We start from the raw sequence: 10,980 nt of genomic DNA on the forward strand, positions 1-10,980 counted from the left end.
GGTATGCTACATACCATAACGTACGCTGCAAGACACAGGTAAGATAAAAACCTGCCAAAGGACTCAAGCTTACCAAAGATTTTTGCTAATTTTAAGAGTAGTTCTTTCGGACAGTGCGTCACACAAGCTGCGACTCTCAGGAAAACAAGCCCACGCTGAGCTCTTTGATTCCCAAAGGAAGGCAACACACCTTCGTTAGTCGTAGAGGGTGACATGACCAAAGGGATTCACCTCCGAGCGGCAACCTATTGACAGCACTATATCGAAACTATAGGAAACCTCCAGAGCTAACACAGAGGCAGGACGCCCATACATAGGACCGAGCTTTTTCGGCCGCTTTACGGCATACTCCTCGCGGCAGAAAGCAACCGTTACTTACATGAAGAGTGTGCAACAATGGAGAAAGTAGGAAGATATTCCTAATAGTCAAAGTCAAACAAATTGCTTGATAAAGGTCTACCAATAATAGCCCTACCACCACCGCTTAGACATTAGTCTTTCGACCTGCCTAGCTTTAAATCATGACCATATAATAGCCTAGATCGTGACGGCCTCAGGGTGCATGCGCCAGGCAGGCGCCAAAATGATGAGATACAAAGCAAAGATACCGAGAGAGGGCGCAGACGCGAAAGCATCGAGAAGAGATTTTTGTTCTCTTATAACGGGTTTTTAATAACCTAAATTATGTAAAATAACCTTCTGCAGACTGCAAAAGAGAGTTAGTACAAAAAATATTTTAATGATTAAATAAGATCGTTACACGTGGAATTGTTTGTTCCCTCGAAAAATATAGTATTTACTAGTAAACGGCACTATCATGCACAGTACTCTTACTATGCTAACACACTAACTCATCAATTGCGGAGTAAATTAGATAAAAGGCCTCCTAGTTGAGGTTTGAACTCCTAATGCTTGTTCTGATAAATAAAGTTATATCACTAACAAATTCCATAAAATTAAGGTTTAGGTCTTAAAAGAAGCATATTTTATAGAGTTTAAGTTTAATAGAGATACTCTGGTTGACTAATAAGCAATTGCATAGTGACGACTATAAATATGGCTGAATCGTTTATATATATTGAAAGGGAAGAAGAGTTAATTATTTCAAAAAACAAGAACGAAACGCAGTAAAACATTAAAAATAGTTGGATTTTTGTTTTTCTTAGAATACTTAAGTTAAGATGGAAGCTAAATGTGAAAAAAGTCTGGGGCCTGAATCCGTTAGAGTAGTTCTAAAGGAAGGTGTCTCACTTTTTTGGAATATTTATAATAAAGTTCATATATTCCTCAAAGGCCGTTGTATTGGAGTCTTTGAGCAAGCTGTTAGAGAAACACAGTAGGTTTGTGTTAAACTCAAAGCATCAAGCTGCAAGGAGTGAGATGGTTATCAAGTTCTCTATATTAAACACCCGTTAAAAACTGGCTATTGTGGAGTTTTGGTGAAGCTCTGGTCGTGCACCCAGATAAATCGTCTTGCGAAGCTGGACGTTTTTTAAAAAAAAAACTAGCATAAAAAAATCTTATTTAAAAACTTTACTAAACTTTAAATAAAAAATAACAATACCTACCTCTAACTTGCATTCCAAAAAAGATGAACAATAGCGATGCATCTAACAAAGGTTTAAGACAAGTTATAATAACGCATTACTAGTAAAATCTTAAAAACAGCGCGATAAATTTATCGTAACGTACTTTTACTATAAATTCTTTAATAATAAGTACTATACGTGTAGTTAACAATGGCCCTGAAAATTTTTTTGTAAGAGCGACTGTTTCTTATGTTGTATAGTTAAATTCTTAAAGTTTTTCAAACTCCTTTACTTGTGGATACTAAACTGTACGTAACCTTATGACCGTAGTGAAAACAAGTCGTGTTGCACTTTGTCATGATTTATAAAACCTAAATAGATTTCAAAGTGGAGCTTCAACTTTGCGTAAAGCAGATTTTTGGACGTTATACAAACAAATGTTACATTAAAAGTTTATTAGATACGGACTTTTTAATAGTACAGAAAAACAATCTGTTTTAGAGAAGGACCAGTTTTTAAATAAAAATTTATCATATAGCCGTGCGCCACGAAAAAAGATATAAAGTTTGTTTTCTCTTTGTTAAACTTTCATCTTTGCTTATATTTTACTATACGGGACTTTTTAGGTAATAATGAAGTTGCTAGTGCTATTTTATTACACTAGACAAAACTTCTGGGAAGCGGAGCTTCTAGCTTTAGCCGAGCTTTTTGAGTGCTCCATAATTTTATTAAATGAGATCATAAAAAAAGTTATTTTTGCTGTTAGACCATTTTATAAATAATTATAATACTTGAAAAAAGTTTCTTAGTAAATTTTAATTACAAAATTTATCTTTTTTTAAATATTATTCGGTAAGCTTCCGTACGTTTGGATACAAACAGATAATGTAGAAGGAGTTAAAAGGTTCTGTGAACGTTCCGTTCTTATTAGGTTTATTTACTTTTTACTTAAATTATTATCTGCAGTAAGTTCTTTATTTCCTTACTCTTTTGGTTTATGTTAAATTCCTTTATTATATACGATTCTTAAAGCATTTAACCTATAAAATTATAAATCTAAAAAACTAAAGAAGATATTTAGTTCAGTGTCAGTTATATTAACTAATTATATGGTAATGAACTCTATACTTTAGAGGTATCTATGAAATTTGGGCTGAAGGAATCGATGATGAAGAGCTTTTTAGAAATTTTTATTGTTTACCTCTTTCAACTTTCGTATATTTTTATATATCGATTTAATTGAAGTATATCAGAGCTTTTCTTAGGGAGATTATTTAGAAGAATCTCAAAGTTTTAAAATTAGTATAACTTCATTTAACAAGAAGTTAAGTGTTTGTGAAAAAAATGAAATTATAGAGAAAATTATTAGCATCCCTTTTAGAGGTGAATTTTTTATTTATGAAATTAAGCAAAAAGTAAAGTTTTTCATAAAGTTAATTTTTAATTCTTTTTTAAGATTATTTTTTTCTCAATAAAGTTTTTTTTTATATTCATCTTAAAGAGAATTTATTTAATTCTAAATTTTTTCGTTATAATAATTTTAGTAAGAGAGCTTCACTTATTCCAATTTCTTTTCCCTAAATTAATAATTTATCAAAGTTAGTTATAATTAAAGAATTTTCCTTCTATTTTTAAAAATTTAAGTATTTTAGGAAAAGTAGATCTTGAAAATCCTAACCATGTTATTCAATATTTGGCTATTTATAATAAAGAAGATCGTACTAAAGCCTCTAACTTGTATAATTATTACTTTCAATATTTATGTTATTGATCAAATTGATAATAAATTTTTATTAAAATAACAAACTTTTTATAACAATAATTTATATAAATTATTAAAAAAGATTTATTGGAAAAGAAGTTTCCGTTTCAAAAGGACGTTATTTAGTTCATCAGTATAAATTGAATTCACGCGTTTTTGTAGGGACTACTAGCATGTGCGCCGAGCTGAGTCTCTTGTGTGCTAATTTGGGTTTTTTTTTAATATTCAAAAGTTGCTTTATTTTAAATTTATAAAAATTTTAGGTATAAAATTATTTCTCCGATTGTTTTTAAATGAAAACTAAAAATCATTTATTAAATAAATTTGAATTTCCTCTAGTGCGCCAAATTAGTTTTCTATTATATATAAAATTTGCTTCACTTTTTTTTAGATTTATAAAAAGAAAAGTAAATAATTTATTTGTAGAAAAATTTAATTTATTAATTATTATTTAGAATCTGATCGGAATGGAATTCTTATAATTATAAGATCGTTAATTAAAAATAAAAAAAATTCTAAATTTTATTTAAGGTTATTTAATTTTAGGAAATTTATTTTTTAAGGCGTGCGGTTATATATTTTAAAAAATATTTTTTATTTAATTTTTTAAAAAGTTAATAAATTTTTTGGTTTAAATTTTATTACTAAATTTCTTATTTTAAATAAAGAATTTTTTTACTTCTGTTACTTTTAATTTCAAAAAACTTTTAATTTTAATTTTAAATTCTAATTAATCTAAATCTAAATTTTCTCTTTAAAGTTAAATTCAGTTGAATTAACTTTTTTCTTATAAAAAAAGGATCCAAATTTCTTTTTTCTACAACTTTGTGGAATTAAAAATAATCTTTTCAAAATTTATAGGAAAAATTAAAGAAAGTCATCTTGTTTTTGATCCTTGTGTGGGAACTGCCAGTCTCCTGCTCGCCTGCGCCCACTTCGGCGCGTATGTGGGCGGATCCGACATCGACTCACGTGCTTTTGCACCGAGAGGTTTATTTTTTTATAAAAATTTCCATAGTTAATTTATATTTATCTTTTATGATTTTTTTTTCAAATAATTTTTTTTATTCATAACTTGTTTGGGAGTAAAGTATGCTTTCTTCTGTGTTTAGTAATTATAATTAATCTTGCAAACGAATCACAATGCTCTAAAATTTGCATTCTCCAATAAGATGGCGCTTCTTTAGCCACGTGCTTTGAACAGTACCGCCTGACAAATCGGTTTTTGGATGTTATGATTGGCGACATCAGCCACCCTTGTTTCCGGGCCTTCCCACTTTTTGATGCTGTTATTTGCGATCGTTATAATTATACTATTATTCTTATTCTTATTATTAATAATATTATTGCAGCTCCTTACGGGGTTCGTGAGGATCCTAGAACTTGCCGTAGAGATGAACTTTTTCTTAAGTAAAGATTTATAAAACTATTAAAAGAGTAAACTTATTATTAAATTCCTTATTGGTCAAATGTATTTAATAATATTATACCTTTTTTTAATAAACCCAAAAATAATAAAATATTTAAAGTTTCAAATACGTATTGGTCAACTCGTCACTTTTTTATATTTTTCTATTGGTTAATTTTTAATGTTCAACTTTTTTTTATTAACTTTTATTTATAGAAACGTTTAACTTTTATTTATTAAGAAACTCAAGTTAAAGATTTCTTATTGGTCAATTTGTCTTTTCCATGTTTTTATTGGTTAACTTCTAACAATTTTTAAGTAACTTTTAATACACTGAAAATATTTCTTATTTGACATCTTATTGGTCAAATAGTTTCTTTTTAAATTCTATTGGTTAATTTTTTAAATTATAAATTATCAATAACCTTAAACGCTCTAATGAATTATTTCCTTACTCAAGTTCTTATTAGTCGAGTTATTTTCTTTCAAGTTTCTATCAATTATTTTTTAATATATTTACTCCCCTTTTATAAACTTTTCGTAAATGCTGAAAACTTCAAACACTAATAAATAATTAATATGTAAGAGTACATAGGGGCATTATAATACATAAAAATATAATATAGAGCGAGTTAACATCAAGAAGAGTTGTAATAATATGGTTTAAAGCTCTTTAGCCGCCTGAGCACCATCACGCTACGGTTCCCAGATGGTTAATATGGAACGACGTATAATAAAATATTTATTTTTAGATGTTCATTATTAACAAATGGTTACTTCTGAGAGATATTCTTACAAGAAATTAGGGAGAGTAAAGCAGCACTACAAGGTAGCTTAGCCTAATTACAAGAGATTTATCAAATGGGAATATGCGGATGCCCAGGGGTAGTAGAAAGGGTCAACCACAAGGCTACTCCACTCCGAGGCTTTAGAGCATAAAAATCCATTAAACTGCTGTCTCGCCTTTTCGCTGAGTATCACTGAGAGATGCACTATAAGAACTACGCTGAAGCAGCCGCCAATATACATAAAATAATATTTAAAATAACTTATAAAACAATTTACATGAAATATATTTATTCAATATCCGATTGGTCAACTTGTCACTTTTTTTGTGTTTTTTATTGGCTCATTGTACTATTATATATTTATATAAGAAGTCACTTTCGAAGGACCCGACCTTATACACTTTCTCGCATTTTGCACGACTTGCTTGACTTTTCAGCTCGGCGGCTCATAATAAGAGGAAGATTAGTTTTTTGGCTGCCGACCTTTCGACCAAAGTTGGCTAATTTACTTATTAAAATGTTTTTTTTATAAAGTTTTTACATTAATTTTTTTATTAAAATTTTTTAGATTTTTATTGTATGAAAATTTTTTATAATGGTTTATAATTCTTGTATTTTTTAATTTGCTTTTTAATAACATCTAATGAAATTTTCATAATTTTAAATTTTTTATTATTTAATTTAACTTTATCTTATTTTTGGATCATAAATTTTTAAGTCAACTTATTTTTGTTGGAATTTTCAATTTTTTCAATTAATAAAAGTTTATATAACGAAGTTTTATATTAATTTATTTTTTTTATATTTTAATTTTTTTTAATAAAAAAATTGATAGTTAACTTATTTCTGTAGTTTTTATTATATTTTAAGTAAAAGTTTAAGGAAGTTTTCGTCTTTTTATTTTTTTATAAGTTTATAATTTATTTATTATTATAAAAAAAATTTATAATTAATTTTTTTGATTTTTCCTAAAAGTTTTATAGAATTTTAATATATTTTCTATAAAAAGTTTTTCTACTGTTCATTTTTTTATAGGTGTTTTTAATTTTTGTTTTTTACAAGTTTTTTTATTTCATAAATTTAAAGTTTATTTTTTTTAAACAAAAACTTCAAATTATTTTTGAATTTTTTTTTTTGTTGAATTCTCAATAGAAGTTTTATATAATTTACTTGTGAAGTTTTTTTTTTAACTTAAAAAACTTCTTACTTTTACTTTATACCAATTTTGTTTTATTTTTAGTGTTTTTACTTATTGATATTTTTTTATTTTTATATAAAATATTATTATTTACTTATTTTTATAGTATTTATTAGATATTTATTAAAATTTATAAAATTTACCTTTTTTTATATAAAAATACAGCATATAATTAACTTTTTATTTACTTATTAACAAATATTAAAATATTTTTATTAAAATTTTTATTTCTATTATTATTTTATATAAACTTTTTATTTACTTAATAAACATATTTACTTATCATAAAATGCAATAGAGTAAAAACTTTTCATTTATTAATAAATTTATAATTTTTCATTTTTTCTAATTTAAACCTTTTAGTTACCTAATAATTATTATATATAATAATAAAAAGCAACAAAGCAACAACTTTTTATTAATTAATAAATTTATAAACTTTTTTATTTACTTAATATTATAATAAAAGACAATAAAGTAACAATTTATTATTTACTTTTTAATAAATATATAAAAAAAAAACTTTTTTATTTTTATTTACTGTAAACTTTATATTTCAATTAACAAAGCGGTTAGCATTTATTAAAAATAATTATTTTTATTAATAATAAAATAACATTAATAATATATTTTGTATATAAAATAATTTTTTATATTTATTTATTATTATTTTTCATTTAATAATTACTTTTCAGTTTTTTATTATTTCGTTATTTCTTTCTTTATTACTTTTCTAAATGTTTTTTGTATATTATTTATTTTGAATTAATTTATAATTACTTGTTTATAAATTATATTTTTATATTTTTTGTTAGTATTACTCTTAATTTTTAATTAATATACTTTTATATATTTTATATATCTTAATTTATTTATGTTTATTATTTATTTCTAATTTTTTTTATATATTTCTTTTAGGTACAGTGAGTCGAAACTTCCGAGTCATCCTTCTTTAACGTTGATTTCGAATTCTGAAGATCCGCTTACCTTTAGATGGTCTCGCCGTTTACTTGTTATGGAAAAAACTTCAGAATACGAAGTAAATTCTATTATTACTATAAAATTTATATTCTATTTTTTGGGAATAAATAATTAAAATATCAACTTTACTTCATTTTTATTAATTATCAGAAAAATTAAAATAGGAATCAGTTTTTCATGTTATTTTTGCTATTTTTGAGATAATTTTAAGAAAAAGTTAAAGTATGAAATAAAATTCAATCTATTTATAATATATTAAGTTTATATATTCAAAATTATAATAGAAATATCATTAATAATCATTATTTACTATTATTGGTATTAAAATAATGATATATCAAGAATTTTTATTATTTTTATTATTATTAGTCGTTCATATGAAGTTATTTTTTTCTTATATCTTTTAAATAATACAATTTTTTAATTTTTTATTGGTTAAAATATTAAAACATATCAATCATACTTTTAAATAATAGATATTATTATAAAATTTAATTAATATTTATTGGTAATAAATAATCATTAATGAAGCAATTAATTACTAATTTCTCTTAATATTTTTATATCGCATTATTGGTTTAAAAATTTAGTATACGAAATATTTTTTATGATAAAATTTAATTCAAAAAAAAAATTGTCAATTATAGTTTGTTATAATTTTTTTAACTTCTTTGTTTGAATTTCGCCTCGCTTTATTGCTTAGAAAAATTAAAAAGCAAAATTTATATAATGAAAAAGTTTCATTCATTTATAATATTTTTGTTTATAATACATAATTCATTTTTACTTGTGAAGTTAATTTTATTTTATAATTTTTCTATAATCAATTTTTTTATCGGTTACTAAAATTTAAAGTGTATAATATATTTATAATATGAATTTTAATTATAATTTATTTATAATAACTATATACGAAGGAATTTTTTGATTTCGTTTAGATTTCTTCTTTATTTCATTGGCTGAAAATTAAAAGATAATACGTTTCTTGATATAAAATTCCCTTTTTATTTATAAAATAATTAAAATATGAAAAAAAAATTAAAATTTTTTTAATTAATAATTTAATTTACTATTACAATTTTTATTAATCAGAAAGTTTAATACAGTTTTTTATAATAAAACTTTAAGATTAATAAACTTTTCCAACTATTATTAGAATGAAGCTTTATAAATAATTTTGATACAATTTTATAATTTATAATATTTTTTTTTCGTGTATAATTTCATAATTTATATATTATTTACTTATGATTATTTTTTGCTTAACTGTCTATTTAAAAAAATTCAATATAAAATATATATTTATTATTAGATTTTTTATATATTTAAAAATTAGTTTTAGTAAATTTTGTGTAATAATGTGAAAAATAAATAATAAATTTTTTTTAACGATTTTTTAATTAATATTTATAATTAACAATAAAAAAAATAAATTTTTTATTTAATATATTTAAAAACATTTTAATATTATAATATTTAATTAAAACTTTAAAAATAAAAATTATCAAAGTTAATGTTTTTAATTTTTATCGGTAAAAATTTTATTAATACAAAACAGTAAAAATATATACTTTTAAGATTATTTATTTATTTAATATTTTTGTAAGTAAATTTGAATAATTTTCTTTTTAAAAATAATTTTTTTTTTTTAAAAAAATTATAGTAATAATTATTAATTTTTAAACTTTACAGTTTTTTATTGTTGTCGTTTTATATTATTTATTTAATATTTTTGTAAATTAAAATAATTTATTTTTTTTAAATGTTTTATTATTTTTAAAAACTAATTCTTTTTTGTCTTGAAACTTTAAAAATATTATATTTAGTTAATTTTTTATTTAAAGTTGTATAATTTATTTAATAATTTTTTAAGGAAATTAAAAAAAATATTTTTTTTTAAAAATCGTTAATAAATTTTTTTTTTAAACTTAAAACGTTAATGGGTTTTTTTTTTGTTAATTTTATTTTTACATTTTTTTATTCTTTATATTATTCAAACTCTTAAGCAATAATTTTATTAAATTTATTTAAATTTCACTTTTGAAAAAAAAAAATTTCAAATTTATTTTTTTTTGTAAATTACTAATAAAGAAGTATATTATTTTTTAAATTAATATAAAAATATAACTTTTTTATTTTTTATTTCCTTTTAACCATTTTTTTTTGATATTTTGAAATTTGATTATTATTATAAAACTTATTGTTACAAAATGATTTAATTTTTTTATCAATTTTGTTCTAGATTAAAGATTTATTTCTTATATAAAAATTTTGAACTGCTTTTTTTTATGTATTTCTTAAAAAAAATTATATACTTTTTATTTTGTGTAATTGATTTTTTTTTATTTCTAGTAATTATATATCTCCAAATTATTTTCTTTAAATCTCATTTTAGTAACTACTATGTTTGGATTAAAAATTTTTTTTTGAAATTTATATAAAATTACTATATAATATAGTTATTTATTTTTGTCTACAATTCTGTTTCAGTTTGTAACAAGGTTTTGTACATTATAAATTAATTAGAAAAAAGTAATTTTTTTTTAGTAAGAACTCTGCTCTTCTAATTTTTTAAATTTTATTTATTTATTAATTATAATAAAGTAAAAGATTTTAATAAAGAAAAAGGTTTAAAATTTTATACTACAAAAATATATTGTTTGTAATATATTATACTTTTTATAAAAATATTGAAGTATCAAAATTATATACAAATAATATTAGGAAAATGGAACTGATCTCCCTGAAGCGCTATCTTCGTACTACAATAGCTTTCGATTAAACATATTTAGTAAAGTCGGTGCGATTGAAAAAGAAATAAAAATTTAAAAATTCGTGTCATTTTGAAGTTTAATATTTTAAATTGCGATTAATTTAATAATAAATGGTTATGTTATAATTATATTCCTTTTTTTTGACGTTCTGGAAGAACTTTAATAAACTACCACATAGACGCTTTCATTCATAGTCTTTTCTCTTTTTATTAAATATTGTAGGAAGTGGGTTTAAGGCTAATAGCAAAAATCCCAGCAAAAAAAATAGTTTACGGTGTCAAACAATCAGAGATTATAAATATATACGTTTATAGAGCTTATTAAAAATATACATTAAAATACTAATAATATTTCAAGAAATAAAAAAATTCAGAAATTATGTAAAATTAAATTAAATTAAATTTCATAAAAAATGTTAAACACTGTAGCATGATACATCCAACTACTCCGTTATTTAAGGTTTACAATTCATTTCTTGTTCGAACAGTTTAAATTCATAAAAAAGGATCCTTATCCACTCTTTTTCTTTGTTTTTTCAAT

At 22.3% G+C, this 10,980-nt stretch overlaps 1 protein-coding gene across 1 annotated transcript; it reads left to right on the plus strand.

Annotated features, from left to right (window-relative positions):
- Positions 1 to 3,423: 3,423 nt before the first annotated feature.
- LOC135121062 (tRNA (guanine(10)-N2)-methyltransferase homolog) lies at positions 3,424 to 10,495 on the plus strand. The gene is made up of 6 exons (XM_064045369.1): positions 3,424 to 3,501; positions 4,153 to 4,281; positions 4,464 to 4,592; positions 4,644 to 4,701; positions 7,604 to 7,724; positions 10,391 to 10,495. The coding sequence occupies exons 1-6, from the start codon at positions 3,465 to 3,467 to the stop codon at positions 10,493 to 10,495; spliced, it is 579 nt and encodes a 192-aa protein (XP_063901439.1). The 5' UTR covers positions 3,424 to 3,464.
- The last annotated feature ends 485 nt before the right edge of the window (positions 10,496 to 10,980 follow it).

Source organism: Zophobas morio, unplaced genomic scaffold (genome assembly GCF_036711695.1).
Source record: "Zophobas morio isolate AGI-343-1 ecotype UQ-CSIRO unplaced genomic scaffold, CSIRO_AGI_Zmor_V1 ptg000479l, whole genome shotgun sequence".
NCBI classification, from domain to species: Eukaryota; Metazoa; Arthropoda; class Insecta; order Coleoptera; family Tenebrionidae; genus Zophobas; species Zophobas morio.